General features: G+C 46.1%; 1 protein-coding gene across 1 annotated transcript in view; it reads left to right on the forward strand.

Moving 5' to 3' along the window:
• Positions 1 to 16,092, forward strand: part of ttn.2 (titin, tandem duplicate 2) — a 206,509-nt gene that overhangs the window by 131,106 nt on the left and 59,311 nt on the right. The window contains exons 161-193 of the mRNA XM_047369716.1: positions 669 to 798; positions 925 to 1,076; positions 1,162 to 1,309; positions 1,404 to 1,624; positions 1,854 to 1,950; positions 2,062 to 2,358; positions 2,456 to 2,755; positions 2,866 to 3,180; positions 3,514 to 3,737; positions 3,821 to 3,971; positions 4,057 to 4,338; positions 4,476 to 4,778; positions 4,907 to 5,212; positions 5,404 to 5,685; positions 6,190 to 6,377; positions 7,458 to 7,569; positions 7,657 to 7,795; positions 7,982 to 8,145; positions 8,232 to 8,383; positions 8,476 to 8,632; positions 8,736 to 9,017; positions 9,103 to 9,402; positions 9,509 to 9,802; positions 9,977 to 11,981; positions 12,112 to 12,799; positions 12,897 to 13,161; positions 13,296 to 13,622; positions 13,711 to 13,995; positions 14,092 to 14,391; positions 14,481 to 14,783; positions 14,858 to 15,133; positions 15,248 to 15,547; positions 15,637 to 15,939. Coding sequence (XP_047225672.1) covers positions 669 to 798; positions 925 to 1,076; positions 1,162 to 1,309; positions 1,404 to 1,624; positions 1,854 to 1,950; positions 2,062 to 2,358; positions 2,456 to 2,755; positions 2,866 to 3,180; positions 3,514 to 3,737; positions 3,821 to 3,971; positions 4,057 to 4,338; positions 4,476 to 4,778; positions 4,907 to 5,212; positions 5,404 to 5,685; positions 6,190 to 6,377; positions 7,458 to 7,569; positions 7,657 to 7,795; positions 7,982 to 8,145; positions 8,232 to 8,383; positions 8,476 to 8,632; positions 8,736 to 9,017; positions 9,103 to 9,402; positions 9,509 to 9,802; positions 9,977 to 11,981; positions 12,112 to 12,799; positions 12,897 to 13,161; positions 13,296 to 13,622; positions 13,711 to 13,995; positions 14,092 to 14,391; positions 14,481 to 14,783; positions 14,858 to 15,133; positions 15,248 to 15,547; positions 15,637 to 15,939 — 10,048 coding nt within the window. The remainder of the gene's footprint in view (positions 1 to 668; positions 799 to 924; positions 1,077 to 1,161; positions 1,310 to 1,403; positions 1,625 to 1,853; positions 1,951 to 2,061; positions 2,359 to 2,455; positions 2,756 to 2,865; positions 3,181 to 3,513; positions 3,738 to 3,820; positions 3,972 to 4,056; positions 4,339 to 4,475; positions 4,779 to 4,906; positions 5,213 to 5,403; positions 5,686 to 6,189; positions 6,378 to 7,457; positions 7,570 to 7,656; positions 7,796 to 7,981; positions 8,146 to 8,231; positions 8,384 to 8,475; positions 8,633 to 8,735; positions 9,018 to 9,102; positions 9,403 to 9,508; positions 9,803 to 9,976; positions 11,982 to 12,111; positions 12,800 to 12,896; positions 13,162 to 13,295; positions 13,623 to 13,710; positions 13,996 to 14,091; positions 14,392 to 14,480; positions 14,784 to 14,857; positions 15,134 to 15,247; positions 15,548 to 15,636; positions 15,940 to 16,092) is intronic.

Consider the following 16,092-nt stretch of genomic DNA (forward strand, 5'->3'; position numbering starts at 1 on the left):
ACCCCAAAATCCATAACTAATGTGTATTTGCAGCAGTCCTATGTGAAAATGACATCAGTCTGTATTTTAGACTACATCTCATCAATGTAGAAGCACCATTTAAATGTGTCACAACATAAAATATAAGTGAGGTATAGGGGCAGTGGTGGGTAAAGTAGCTTAATGTTCTTTTTAAGAGTAGCTTCACTTCAAAATAATACTTAAGCAAACATAAAAAGTGGTCATTCAGAAAATTAGTCAAGGGTTATACTTGATAAAAAGACTGACTACTGATCCTAATGTCTGATTTATTTTTTTAGACATAAAATGATGCAAACTATGGAATGTTTAAACAATAAAATAACAACAGCCTTAAAGCACAACAAAACATTTTCAAATTTCACTGCAGGTTTTGAAATAGGGTCACTCAAATAAGTGTGATAAAGGAAATGCCTAAAGGAAAAGCAGGAAGCTGTGTTTAATGAAGGAGAAACACTTCTCAAATGCACTTCATATTAATGGCCACTCGATATCCTACTCGAGCACTGTGCAGTGAAACCTCCAGTAATGAACCCTTATTCATTACATGATACAGTACAGGTCCGTGATCATGAAAAACAGCCTGAAGACATCATAGAATTTAAATTATATTGCTAGAGTTCATATTTATACATGCTAATGATTTACAGGTCGAGTCCACAGACACCACCTCAGTTGTGAACATCCCTGTGAGCCTTAGGAGTCATTCTGGACGTTATACCATCACTGCTAAGAACAAGTCTGGACTGAAACACGTCAACGTCAGGGTCATTGTTGTCGGTATGGACCTTTAATCAGCTGAACTATTCTGTCTGAGTTAATCTGAGTTTATGCTTTGAGAGTGTTTGCAGGATTTGTTAATTTCTTGTGTGTGAATGTTTGACTTTGCTTTCGCCTTGTGCACAGATGTTCCTGGACCTCCAAAGGACCTGAAGGTCACTGATGTAACTCGCTCCACCATGAGGCTGATCTGGAAACTCCCCGACACTGACGGAGGGGAGAGAATCAAGAGCTACTTTATTGAAAAGAAATCTGTCATTGATAAGGCTTGGACCAAGGTAAAAGACATGGCATTTTCTGTCATGTCTGTTTCATGTTCCCTTTGCTTGAATGATCAATTGGCTTATTTTTATTTTTTCCCAGGTCAATGCCGCTTGTGCTAGCCAGGCCTTTGTGGTTCCAGGCCTGCTGGAGGGTCAGGACTACCTGTTCAGGGTGCGAGCAGAAAACAGACTGGGATTTGGTCCGTTTACTGAGACCACCGAACCCGTCCGAGCCAGGGATCCCATCTGTAAGGACAAACCCGCTTTTCCAGCAGCACACATACAATAGTATATTTCTGGAATTGTGTCTATAAAGGTATTTTTCTTTTGCCACCTCCTCAGACCCTCCTGACCCCCCGACCAAGCTGAGGGTAAACCTGGTCACAAAGAACACCGTCACCCTGAGCTGGGAGCCACCAAAGAACAACGGCGGCTCGCCTATAAAACATTACCTCATCGAGCGTCTGAGCTGGGACACCAGTGGCAAGGAGAAGGAGACCTGGAAGCAATGCAACAAGAGAGATGTGGAGGAGCTCACCTTCGTTGTGGAGGATCTGAAAGAGGTCATTCCAGCTCTCTGAGTTCATATATAGCACATGGGAGTGGTACTGTCATAAAAACACAAAGCAGATGAGACCCTAAACTAGATCCCTATGGAACACTAAACGTAAATAAACGTGGTGTTGAATTGTATTTGACATGAACCTTTGGAGTTAAGCTTGCACAGGGCTGAGGTGAAGGACCTTTTCATTCTGACCTTGAGTAAAATTTTCTTATTTTGTTGAACTGCAGGGAGGAGAATATGAATTCAGAGTGAAAGCTGTGAATGAAGCCGGACCAAGCCGACCTTCTGCCACTGTGGGACCCCTTGTCATCAAGGATCAGACATGTGAGTGAAAGCCATTTCAGTCTTAACCTTAATGAGTGCCTTTAAGACATGGCTAAAATATCTGGATTTTGGATTTTCTGATGTTGCTGAATGTTTGTTGCTTTTCTGCAGGTCCTCCCACCATTGAGCTGCGTGAAGCCCTGGAAGGCGAGGAGGGCTGTGACGTCAGCATCGTGGCAAAGATCAGCGGCTGTCCCTTCCCATCTCTGACCTGGCACAAGGCCAGCCTGGCCAAACCTGAGGAGAAGGCCACTGTCCAGTATGACCAGCACATTATCAAACTGGTGACCCCTGACAAGTGCACACTGCTGATCCAGCAGGCCAGCCGAAACGACAGCGCCCTCTACAGTCTGACGGCCAGTAATAGTCTGGGTACAGTCTCCAAGGACATTAAGCTATTAGTTCTGGGTAAGAGACATGAAACCTTTAAGAAAATTCAGAATATTAAATTACAACGTTTAACTGAAAGACTTATTTACATACTTTCGTTATTTCTGACTTCCAGGACCTCCTGGCCCACCAGTAGGACCAATCAAGTTCACCGAGGTGTTTGCGGACAGGATCGGCCTGGCCTGGAACCCTCCCACAGATGATGGTGGATCTAAGATCACCAACTACGTGGTTGAAAAGCGTGAAGACAACAGAAAGTCCTGGGTGCACGTCTCCAATGACCCTAAAGAGTGCGCATATGTGGTGACACGTCTCACCGAGAACCACGAGTACGAGTTCAGAGTCATGGCCCAGAACAAGTTTGGAGTCGGGCCGCCACTGATCAGTGAGCCAGAGAAGGCCAGAAACCTTTTCAGTAAGTTCAGAAGTTTTATCTTTCAAAAAATCTTTTGGCTCAGTTCATAAACAAATTATTTGCTCCTGTAAATATTCTTGGTTACTGATGACCAACTTGTCCTAATGCAGCTGTACCGGGCCAGTGTGAGAAACCAACAATAACGGAAGTCTGTCTAGAGTCCATGACCGTCAACTGGGAAGAGCCCAAGTATGACGGCGGATCCTCCATTACTGGCTACTTCATTGAGAAGAAGGAGACCACTTCCAAACGCTGGACCCGTGTCACCCGGGAACCAATCCGCGCACTCCCACTGGGCAACAACAGGGACATTGCTGGCCTGCTGGAGGGTGCCCTGTACCAGTTCAGGGTGATTGCAGTCAATGCAGCTGGCTGCGGCCTGCCCAGCTTGCCCTCTGACCCCGTACTCTGCAGAGACCCCATCAGTAAGTCATCTTATTGCTCTAATCTCTGTGATGCTGGTCTTGCTGCACTCTAGGGCAACTTTATGAGGGTGTTTGTGAGCAAATTTTCTACTCCAAGGCTGTAATCAGTTCTCTCCGTGTAGAATTGATTCTGACATATTTAAAGTCTACCTCCAGTCCAATCAATCAGAGATCCGTGTCATAAACACGGTTTCAGGATATTACAGTTAGTGTGAGACTAAAGTATCTCACAAATTACCTTTTTGATAGATGGAGATAATTGTCAAAGAACAACTTGGTATTTGTCCAGATAATGTTGCATCCAAACTAAAGTTTTACATTTTCTGTGTATAGAACCTCCAGGGCCACCCTACCCGAAGGTGACAGACTGGACTAAATCAACTGTGGAGCTCGAGTGGGCCCCTCCTTCTGTAGATGGAGGGTCCAAGGTGACAGGCTATATTGTTGAGTTCAAGGAGGTGAACAAGGAGGAGGAGCAGAAGAAAGCTCAGAGGAAGCTGCTGTTGAGCGAAGCTGAGGAAGAGAAGGAGCCTGAGAGCGACGAGAGCTGGCAAAAGGTAGTAAGAACTCAGGCCTCCTACTTTAACCTGTAGAGCCTCTTCTGAAGTTCAGTTACTGATGTGTTTGTGTCTCTCTGCAGGCAAAAGACACTGAGATCAGAGGAACCAAGTTTGTGGTGGCCGACCTGAAAGAAGGAGGCCTGTACCAGTTCAGAGTCCGAGCCGTGAACTCTGCTGGAGTGGGAGAGCCCGGTCTCGTGTCTGAACTGATCGAGGTCAAAGAAAGAACAAGTAAGGCTCAGATCATCAACACATTTTCCTAATCATGGAAGTGTGGACATTTTAACTTGAACTAAACCCCCCCCCCTCTCCCCAGTTCCTCCTGAAATGGACCTGGATGCCTCAGTGAAGGAGAAGATTGTGGTCCATGCCGGAGCCACTATCCGTATAATCGCCTACGTGTCAGGCAAACCCGCTCCGCAGATCACCTGGTGCCGGGATGATGGCGAGGTGCCCAAAGAGGCCGTAGTGGAGAAAACAGGTATCTCTAACTCTCTGGTCATCAAGAACTGCAGACGCCAACATCAGGGCATGTACACACTCAGTGCCAAGAACGAGGGAGGCGAGAGAAAGAAGGCCGTCATTGTCGAGGTTCTCGGTGAGTAAAAAGTTCAGGAAGATTGAAGGCAGGTTTACTGATTCACATAAAATAAAATGTGAAGAAATTGATTTGTTTGTTTATCTTTCTAAAAACATCCTCTGACTGTTGGACTTTGTTCCTAACATTCTCTCCAGATGTTCCTGGACCTGTCGGTCTTCCTTTCGCTGGTGAAAATCTGACCACTGACTCCTGCAAACTGACCTGGTACTCCCCCGAAGATGATGGTGGCTCGGCCATCACCAACTACTTAATCGAGAAGCGAGTATCCGACCGCATGGGCTGGACTTCTGTGTCCTACACAGTGACAAGGAACAACGCTGTGGTGCAGGGACTGATTGAAGGCAAGGGTTACTTCTTCAGGATCGCAGCTGAGAACATCATTGGAATGGGACCTTTCATCGAGATCGATAAGATGGTTCTCATTAAAGACCCCATCTGTGAGTCCAAGACATGCCAATTTTACTCTTCTAGATTATAAGTACAGAAGAACTGTAGGTCTGAAACTAACGTCTGTCAATGCAAAACCCTTTAGATTTCAAGTGTCCATTGTTTCTGTCTCCTGCAGCTGTCCCAGAGCGTCCAGAGGACCTGATTGTCACAGCTGTTACCAAGGACTCTATCTCTGTTGCCTGGAGACCACCCAAGTATGATGGTGGTGCAGAGGTGACCTCATATGTGCTTGAGTCCCGAATGGTGGGCCGCGACACTTTCACCCGGATAGGTGGCGAGGACAAGCTGATGGACAGGAAGTTCACGCTAACCGGATTGAAGGAAGGCTCAAGTCACGAGTTCAGAGTCTCAGCCATCAACCAGGTGGGACAGGGCAAGCATTCCTTCCCCACCAAACCTGTGCAGTGCAAGGACGAGCTCGGTGAGTTACTCCAAAACCTCCTCAGTCCAATTGAAAAACTAGAGACGCAGAAATATCGACAGGCAGAATGCAACTCCTGTCTGCAGTATGTCAGCAGGCAAACATTAATTAATAATTCTTATAAAATCATGTAAAAAGAAACTAAATATAGCTGCCATAACCCTAAAACGTATGCTGTTATCCTAATTCAGAACCACCTACTTTGGACCTGGACTTCAGAGACAAGATGGTGGTCAAGGTGGGAGACCTGTGCGTGCTGTCAGGACGCTACAGCGGTAAACCAACCCCATCCATCACCTGGACGAAGAATGACGAGGAGCTTAAAGCAGATGAAGAGATCAGCCTTCACAGCACAGCACACCACCTCAGCCTGAATATCAGCAAGGCCAAGAGAGAACATAGTGGCCATTACTGCGTCAGCGTTGAGAACGCCGCCGGTCCTCGCACAGGAATCTGCAACATCATCGTGGTCGGTGAGTCACAACGAGACACCTTCAGTTGAACAAGGTTTAAAACACGATCTTCAATCCTCAAAGCTCCAAATACTCCAAAATAATATGAGTAAAATATAAGGAAGGGTGATAATGCAGCTGCTGCTCAAAAAATCAACATCGCAATCAACGTTCCTGACACCTGATGATAAGTTGTCAGAGGAAGAAGAAGAAGCTGTTGAGGAGAGTCAGATATTGTGGATTCACTGATTCCTGCTTTTTCTGGGGAGCACTCTTTTTATCAGACAGGCAGAGTGTAACATACGAGACTTTACGCCTCAAACAAACAGTCCCTGTGTGAAAACTCTCCGTTGTATCAGAAATATTCTTGAACTGTGAGCATCAGAACGTTCTGATGAGATGAAACTGGGTCAAAACCTACAGTGTGTTACATGATCACAGCTCAGATATCCCAGTAAATAAAACTGTCTAAGCTTGTATGACCTGAAGGGTAGTCTTACTTGTGCAACTATTTCTTCTTGTCAGACCGCCCTCAGCCACCAGAGGGCCCCGTCGTCTTCAACGAAGTCTACAGCAACTACATGGTGATCTCTTGGAATCCTCCTCTAGATGACGGAGGCTGCGCCATCTCCAACTACATCATTGAGAAAAGAGACACCAACCGGGAGCTGTGGATGCCCGTCACCTCCTCCTCCACCAGGACCACCTGCAAGGTCAGGAGCTGGACCATCAGTTTCATTCTCCAAACTAATGAACAAGAAAATTACATAAAACATTCACAGGCTAGGCATACAATCAAATAAGTAGTTAGTTTCATTTTCAGTCTGGTTTATACTTGTTTCCTGAATTTTCCTGGTCTGGATAGATATGAAAAATGACAGTTTGTGGATGAATGTTTTATTGCAATACTGTTTTCTAAAGATGAATAGTCAGACTTTCTGAAACTGAATTAAGTTTATTTTACCAATACATACATTTTTAATAGACTGTTGTCTTTTTAATGCAGAATTTGTTTGAATTGAAGCTTTGCGCTCATTACCAAATAAGAAAAACATTTCTATAAGGCAACTTTGATTAATTTTAAATGTAAAATAACTGCAAACGTTTTACCATGCACACAATGACAAAATCCAGTTGGTTTTCTCAGGTCAGCCAACCCTTAAAGCATTTTCAAATATTGTCTGTTCTACTCTAAATTTTAACATCGATATTTAATGCCTGAATGACCCACAAAAAGCTTTCAATATCTAGTCATATGGTAGCATTTTGTTCCTGTTTCCTTACTGTTTTTCTTGTTATTCTTGTTTTGGTCATTTGATGTTTTTTTTTTTAATGACTGCCCTTTGGTTGCCTGAAATATTTGATTTTCAGAAGTTGTTGAAAGTTCCTTGAAAAATTTCTGCATGGAGTTTGCATGTTCTCCCCGTGCATGTGTGGGTTCTCACCGGGTACTCCAGCTTCCTCCCACAGACCAAAGACATGCCTGTTAGGTTAATTGGTAACTCTAAATTGCCCTTAGGTGTATGAATGAGTGTGTGCATGGTTGTTTGTGTGTTGCCCTGCGATGGACTGGCGACCTGTCCAAGGTGTACCCCGCCTCTCGCCCATAGACTGCTGGAGATAGGCACCAGCTCCCCCACGACCCACTATGGAATAAGCAGTAGAAAATGACTGACTGACTGACTGACTGTTAAAAAACATTGAAAAAAGCCTGGAAGCTTAAATGTATAAAATATGAGTAGATCACTGAATGGATTGACCAAACCTCCGTTTGTCATTGTTTGCTCCTACAGGTGCCAAAGCTGATTGAGGGTCGTGAGTATATCATCCGGATCATGGCTCAGAACATGTACGGCATCAGCGACCCATTGCTGTCAGCAGAGACCAAAGCTCGAGACATCTTCAGTAAGTTGATGCTGAATAAACGAATTGATTCTCCATGTCTGATCAAAGTCAAGTGGTGTCTGACTATCAGATCTGTGTTCATCGCAGAGGTGCCTGACGCGCCGAAGCAGCTCATAGTGAAGGAAGTTTACCACGACTCGGCCCTGATCAGCTGGGAGCCACCCGTTGATGGAGGAAAACCAATCACAGGCTACATCGTAGAAAGAAAGGAGACCAAGGCCAACAGGTACACGTTCATACAGCACTGATAAAATGAGGAGATGCAAGGTAAAAACCTCTTACTCGGGACCAAAGACATTTCCTGGAAGCATTTCATTTTTTAAGGCCAGTTATTTTCCTACAGGGAATCAACATGTGAAATAACTATGTTTCAGATCGTTAAGGATTGGCTGATAATGGTATTGTTTTGTAGGTGGGTTCGCTGCAACACAGAAAGAATCCATCCCAAAGTCGAGTACTGGGTGACAGAGCTGCTGCAAGGCTGCGAGTATGAGTTCAGAGTCAGCGCTGAGAACGAGGTGGGAGCTGGAGACCCCAGTCCACCATCCAAACCAGTTTTTGCCAAGGACCCTATTGGTAGGTCCAATTTTTAATGGTTTTTTTATAAACCTTATATTGTCAGTAGTGATGTACGTACTAACCGAAGATCTCGTCCACCACAGTGAAACCCAGTCCACCTGTCAACCTTTGCGCCATTGACTTCACCAAGGAGTCTGTGACTCTGTCCTGGGAGCCGCCCATCAACACTGGACGGGGCAAGATCTTTGGATACTTGCTTGAGTTCCAGAAGGCTGGGGAAGAGGAATGGCACAAGGTCAGATTTTGTTTTTCAAGGACCTTATGTTGCATCTTCATATTCTCAGAGGAAAATAAGATGCTGACCCTCTGCCCTTCTTTGGTCCTTAGGTGAACCAGACTCCAGACTCCTGCCAGGAGACCAAGTTTAAGGTGATCAGCCTGGAAGACGGTGCTCTGTACCGCTTCAGAGTTATGGCTGTGAACGCTGCTGGAGAGTCTGACCCGGCCAACATGATGGAGCCAATCAGAGTACAGGAGAGGCTTGGTGTGTTAAAACTGTGCAACCTCCTAACCCTAACAAAATTCTAGCCAATTTTTATCACATTGACAATAAATTATTTGACTTGATTTGATGTCTTTCATTTCAGAACCTCCAGAGTTAATCCTTGATGCTGGAATGACCCGAGAGGTGAAGGCCATGGTTGGTACTCACATCACCCTGATGGCCACCATCAAAGGCGTTCCATTCCCCACTGTCACCTGGAAGAAGAATGATGCAGAGGTTCCCACCAGGGCCGACATAGAGACAAACCAGACAGGCACCAAGCTGGAGATGAGATTCTGCAACCGTGGAGACTGCGGAGACTACACCCTGACAGTAGAAAACCCATCTGGCTCCAAGACTGCTACATGCACTGTGCTGGTTCTTAGTGAGTACAGCATTCAGGTCGACATAAAGCAATAACAGACGTTCCAGATCTCCGTCCTGCTTCATGTTCTTTGTGTTATCTTTAGACAAACCTGGTCCTATTCAGCACCTACGGGTATCTGACGTCAGAAGTGACTCCGCCTACCTGTCGTGGAAGGATCCAGAAGACAATGGCGGTTCTCGCATTACTAACTTTGTGGTAGAGAAGAAAGACACTGCATCCACTCAGTGGGTCCCTGTCTGCTCCACATCCAAGAAGCGCAGCATGACGCTGAAGCACCTGATGGAGGGCACATCTTTCACCTTCAGAGTTGCTGCTGAAAACCAATATGGCCGAAGTGAATATGTTGAGACACCAAAGGCCATCAAGGCAATGAACCCCCTCTGTAAGTATCAGTACAGTGAATACTTATTCAGAAAACATTATCTATAACCACCTAAACGTTGGTCTTGTTTTCATCTGTTTTACTATCTCTACATTCTGTCCTTCAGTCCCTCCTGGTCCTCCTAAAGACCTCCATCACGTTGATGTGGACAAAACAGAGGTTTGGTTGGTCTGGAACTGGCCTGATCGCAATGGAGGAAGTGCGATCACAGGATTTTTTGTGGAGTATCAGGAAGAGGGAGTGAGGGAGTGGGAAGAATGGAAGACTGTGAGCATCCCGGAGAGTCATGTTACCGGCCTGGAGGAAGGAAAGACCTACCGCTTTAGAGTGAGGGCTGAAAACGCCATCGGCCTCAGCAGACCTGACACCACATTGCCCATTCTGTGCCAGGAGAAACTAGGTGGGATACAGAACATAGATACCCCGATGTTTTTACAGCATCAGTTATTCTAGCATTATCCATGTGTCTTTAGCACCTGCAGCACTGATATACTGAACGAATGCTGGTACCATATGAAAATTTATCTGTGCTTTAAACCTGTAGAGTAACTCCTGTTTTTCTCTATGTTCATAGTCCCTCCAATTGTGGAGGTGGATGTTAAGCTCATTGAGGGCATCATTGTGAAGGCCGGCACCACCATCAGGTTACCGGCCATAATGAGAGGAATTCCTATGCCCACTGCCAAGTGGTCCATTGAAGGGGAGGAAATCACAAGCCAGGGCAACATTAAAATTGATACTGACAATTTCTCCACTGTGCTCAACATCAACGAGTGTACCAGGAACCACACAGGCACCTATTTGCTCACTGTGTCCAATGCTGCAGGGACAAAAACCGTGGGCCTGAATGTAACTGTTTTAGATGTTCCAGCTGCTCCTATTGGACCCGTTAACATCATGGAAATCACTCCAGACTCCATGACGATTGAATGGCGCCCTCCCAAGGATGATGGCGGAAGCCCTGTCACCAACTACATTGTGGAAAAAAGAGAGTCCAGCAAGGAGACCTGGGGAGGCGTTAGCTCTGGCAACCTTGACACTCAGCTCAGAATCACTCGCCTCCAGAAAGGAGCAGAGTATGTGATTCGCATTCGTGCTGCAAACAAGATGGGAGTGGGCGCTCCACTGGAGAGCAAGCCAACTGTGGCTGAACACACCTTCATGCCACCCAGTCCGCCTGGTAAGCCACAACACTCTGATCTCTCAGAAGATGCCGTCACAGTCGGGTGGACCATGCCTCTGTCCGATGGTGGCAGCCAGATCACTGGCTACCTGATTGAGCGCAGACACACGGGAGGAAAGTGGATCCGTGTCAACAAGATACCCTGCAAGGACCTGCGGTACAGAGTCCTGGGTCTCTTTGAAGGAAGTGAATATGAATTCAGGGTGTTTGCTGAGAATATCGCTGGCTATAGCGGTCCTTCTCCCAGCTCTGATCCCTGCAAGCCCTGCAGACCCATCACAGTCCCAAGCTCTCCTATCAACCCCAAGGTCAAAGACTACAGCAAGACCACCGCTGACCTGGTCTGGACAAAACCCTCCAGAGACGGAGGCAGCCCCATCCTTGGCTACACTGTGGAAATGAAGAAAGCTGATAGTGAGGAGTGGAAGAAAGTGAACCTGGATGACTTCATCAAACAGTGTGCCTACAGGGTGAAGGGTCTAGAAGAAGCTGTGACCTATAGTTTCAGAGTCCATGCTTCAAACATGATTGGAGATGGAGAGCCCAAGGAAATTCCAGAGTCAATCACTGCTCAGGATATTCTCATCCCTCCTGAGATTGAAATGGAGGCTACCTGTCGCGAGAGAATAACTGTGCGTGTCGGCCACAACATCAACATCATTGGCTACATCAAGGCCCGTCCTGATCCTGAAGTCATTTGGTCAAAGGAGGAGATGGTTCTGGAGAACAACAAGCGTGTGACCATCATTCAGAACTTTCCTGTGGTTCACCTCAGGGTAAAAGAAGCTACAAGAAATGATCATGGCAAATACACACTGAAGGCTTCAAATGAGGGTGGTGAAGCTTCCTGCACCATCACGGTGAATGTGCTGGACAGACCCAGTCACTGTCAGAACCTGCACATCACGTATGCCACCAAGGACTCATGTATGATCAACTGGGAGGCACCCATTGACAACGGTGGCTCTGAGATCACCAATTACATCGTGGAGTGCCGTGAGCCCAGCATTAGTATGTGGTCTATGATCTCTTCCAACTGTACCAATCGCAAGATCAAAGGCAAACTGATGGAGGGCCACGAGTACCTGTTCCGCGTCTGTGCAGTGAACAAGTTGGGACCCGGCCCCTGTGTGGAGACCAAGACCCCTCTGCTGGCCATTGACCCCATTGAGAAGCCCGGTGAGCCCGAGAACTTTAGAGCCACCAACATTGGTAAAAACCACGTCTATCTGAGATGGAGGAAGCCTGACTATGATGGTGGCAGTCCCAACCTCTCCTACAACCTGGAGTGCAAACGTAAAGACACTGAACAGTGGGAGAAACTCAACACCAGCACACTAACAGATACGTTTTTCTTGGCTGACAAGTTGGTTGAAAACCAGACATTCACATTCAGGTAGATTCAAGTTTTATTATATTTGTAATATTCTTTCTTTTAGCAGGTTTTTACCTAAAATATCACTTTCTCCCATAATGTCTTTCAACAAGTGTTTTTGAAAACAAAATTCTTATGTTTTATTGTTCAGGGTGCAGACTGTGAATGAAGGAGGAGAAAGTGACTGGGTTAAGATTCCTGATATCGTAGTGAGGGAGGAGATACAGAAGCCAGTTATCGACCTGAAGGTTGCTGGCACTTTGACGGTGATGGCTGGGGAGTCTGTCAGGATGGAGGCAGGCCTGAGAGGAAAGCCCCAGCCTGAAGTCAAATGGGGAAAAGACAAGGCTGTGGGAGACAATCCCAGATTGAGCTATGAAACTGGTCCAGATTATTCCAAATTTCTTTTGACCAAGTCCAGACGCTCCGACACTGGCAAATATGTTGTCACTGCCACTAATTCAGCTGGAACCTTCACAGCCTATGCCAATGTCAATGTCTTGGACGTCCCAGGACCAGTGAGGAACCTGAGAGTTACTGGCATCGGAGCTGATAAGTGCAGAGTGGTGTGGGACGGTCCAGAGGATGATGGAGGCTGTGAAGTGGATAGCTACATCCTGGAGAAATGTGAGACCAGGAGAATGGTCTGGTCCACATACTCAGCCTCTGTAGTCACACCTTACTGTAACGTCACTCGGCTGGTGGAGAGTAATGAGTACATCTTCAGAGTGAGAGCAGAAAATAAGATGGGAACTGGACCTGCCATGGAAAGCAAGCCTGTAACTGTCAAGACTCAGTTCAACAAACCTGGACCCCCTGACGCCCCTGATGTAACTAAGGTAAAAATATGGTCTTGATTGGAAAGGTTTTTCCCATAACCTAACTGTAGAAATGCAATCCTCGGTCACTAAACCTGTTGCTGTTTTTATGATGCAGGTCGGTAAGGATGAGATGACTGTGGTCTGGGCTCCACCAGAGAATGATGGAGGAAAGTCCATCACTGGTTACATTCTGGAGCGTAAAGAAAAGCGGGCGGTGCGTTGGGTGGCGTGCACAAAGAGCCCCATCTCTGAAAGACGCATGAAAGTGACAAACTTGATTCCAAACCATGAGTACCAGTTCAGAGTGAAAGCCGAAAATGAGGTTGGCCTCGGAGAGCCAAGCAAACCTTGCAGACCTGTTGCAGCCAAAGATCCTATTGGTGAGTTCAGCTTACCTTGCAGTCATGAAATGTTTTTTTACGTTTCTGCTAAGAATTAAAGACATCTAATCAATAGATGACTCTCCCCTTTCCTTTTCCATTTATCACTGTGATTTGTTTGTATCTACCTTCAGAACCACCTGGACCACCAGCAGGCCTGAAGGTTTCTGACAGCACAAAGACATCTATCACCCTTTCCTGGTCTAAACCTGTGTATGATGGTGGTGCCCCCATTATTAACTACAGCCTTGACTTAAGGCTGAAGAGTGATGCTGACCCAGAGAAACCGTCAGAGGGCTGGAAGAGAATTGATACCCGTGGCCCACTGGTGATCACAGAGTTCACTATCGTCCACCTGGATGAGAAGCAGGAGTATGAGTTCAAGGTGTCCGCTCAAAACCAGGTCGGCTGGGGACGCCACGCCTACTTAAAGGAGGCAGTGTCTCCCAAGGAGATCCTTGGTGAGTTTAAACACTTAAATTCTACTGCAGCTCTTTTTTTAGGACATAGCATGATCTCACAGTGATGTTTGTGTTTACATGACAACAGAGGCTCCCGAAATAGAGCTGGATGCCAGTCTAAGGAAAGGCCTCACTGTCAGGGCTGGGTGTCCAATCCGGTTGTTTGCCACTATCAGAGGAAGGCCAGCACCCAAGGTGACCTGGAAGCGGCTGGGTGTGGACAACGTTGTCCGCCGAGGTCATGTGGACCAGGTTGACACTATGTGTTTCCTGGTAATCCCTGAGAGCACAAGAGATGATTCTGGGAGATATTCACTGACTTTGTCCAACTCAGCTGGAGAGAAAGCCGTGTTTGTCCGTGTCAAAGTCCTTGGTAAGAACAAAAGCCGATAAAAGGCTCCAAACAGTTGTTACTCCTATAAAATACACCTGAGCTTTATCAACTAAATGAATGTCTACCTCTGTACAGACACTCCTGGTCCGGTTGGTGGCTTGGATGCCACTGACATAACCAAGACAACCGCTCAGCTCTCCTGGTTGCCTCCAGAGAATGATGGTGGCAGCCCCATTCTTAATTACATTGTGGAGAAACGGGAAGTGGATAGGAAGACTTGGACCAAATGCATAGAGGACCTGAAGAAAACCAGCTACAAGGTGACCAACATGACACCAGGTATCGAGTACTACTTCAGAGTTATGGCGTGCAACAAATATGGAATTGGAGTTCCTCAGGATTCTCCCAGATCCTATCTGGCTGTGGATCCTATAAGTGAGTATCACCACAAACTGACTACAGAACAGTATGCTTGTTTATTTTATTTATTTAATTTTTTTAATACTCCCTATTTTTCTATCCAGGCGAACCAGACCCACCAAAGAAGATGGAAGTGTTGGAGATCACAAAGAACAGTGCCACCCTGGGCTGGCTGAAGCCGCTCAGAGATGGAGGAGCTAAGATCAATGGTTATGTAGTTGATTACCAGGAAGAGGGAGCTCCTGAGGACAAGTGGACATCTTACTCTGTGGTCAAAGATCTAAGCATTGTGGTGGTTGGTCTGAAGGAAGGAAAGAAGTACAAGTTCCGAGTAGCAGCCAGGAATTCAGTGGGAGTCAGCTTGGCACGTGAGGTAGAGGGAGTGTTTGAGGTCAAGGAACAGCTTAGTAAGTAGATCAGTGTCTCTGTAAAATGAAGTGTTTTGAACAGTGGTTTATTAATTTTTTTCTTTTTCTTTCAGTGGCTCCAAAGATCATTATGCCTGACATTGTGACTGTGAGGGCTGGATCGAAAATGGTGATTGAGGGTGTTGTGGCTGGTAAGCCCGCTCCTTTCTGCAAGTGGAAGCAGGGTAATGAGGACGTACTGACCTCAGATCGCCTGTCGGTTGTAAAGACACTGACAACCTGCACACTTATCATTAAGAACATCAGCAGAAAGGACAGTGGCTACTACAGCCTGTCGGCTGAGAACAGTACTGGCAAGGTCAACCAGATCATCAGAGTCATCGTCCAGGGTCAGTTAAAGCACCTGACACTGCTTCCAACAACATAGCATTGACATATTTGAAAGCTAACTGTTTCAGTGTAATGTCATAATTTCATTAATAATGATGTCTTCTGTTGTTTAGACATCCCTGGACCTCCAGGAGGTCCTTTGGAGATTACAGAATTGGATATTGATGCTTGCACACTGCTCTGGAACTCCCCGGAGGAAGATGGCGGCAGCCACATCACCAACTACATTGTAGAGAAGTGTGACATCAGCCAGGGTGACTGGATCACTGTTTCAGCTTCCTGCACCAAAACCAGCTTCCGAATGACCAAACTGACAACCGGAAAAGAGTACTGCTTCAGGGTCCGTGCCGAGAACAAGTCTGGCATCTCGGAGCCCATCTACTCTGAGAAGATGATCGCTAGATATCCATTTGGTGAGGCTTTTGAATTTTCAGATGCATTGTTGCTCCATACCTTTACAGATGTGATGTTACATTTTACAGTTTTCATTGTTTTCTCTTAGATCCTCCAAGTGAACCTAGAAACCTGCAGATAAACAAGGTCAACAAGGACTTTGTCATTTTGTCGTGGGAGCGGCCCAGCAGCGATGGTGGGACCCCCATCACTGGATACTGCATTGAGAAGAAGGAGCGCAACAGCCTTTTGTGGGTGAAAGCTAATGAGTCTGTGGTCAAAGCCACACAGTACACCTGCACAGGTCTCATCGAAGGCTTGGAGTACACCTTCAGGGTGTCTGCACAAAACCTGGCTGGACAGGGCAAACCCTGCAAACAGACTGAATTCATCACTGCCAGAACTGCTGTTGGTAAGAACATATTTTTAACTTCAGTTTCTACTTATTTTAGTAATTTTGTTTGGAAAAAAGAAGGTTCCAGCTAATTTTTCTTTCCATACAAGGTCATCGCAAACTCAAACAGGACTGTATAGGGACTACATAGATATGTATACAGGAATATGT

The sequence above is a fragment of the Girardinichthys multiradiatus genome, chromosome 7 (assembly GCF_021462225.1).
Source record: "Girardinichthys multiradiatus isolate DD_20200921_A chromosome 7, DD_fGirMul_XY1, whole genome shotgun sequence".
In the NCBI taxonomy this organism is placed as follows: Eukaryota; Metazoa; Chordata; class Actinopteri; order Cyprinodontiformes; family Goodeidae; genus Girardinichthys; species Girardinichthys multiradiatus.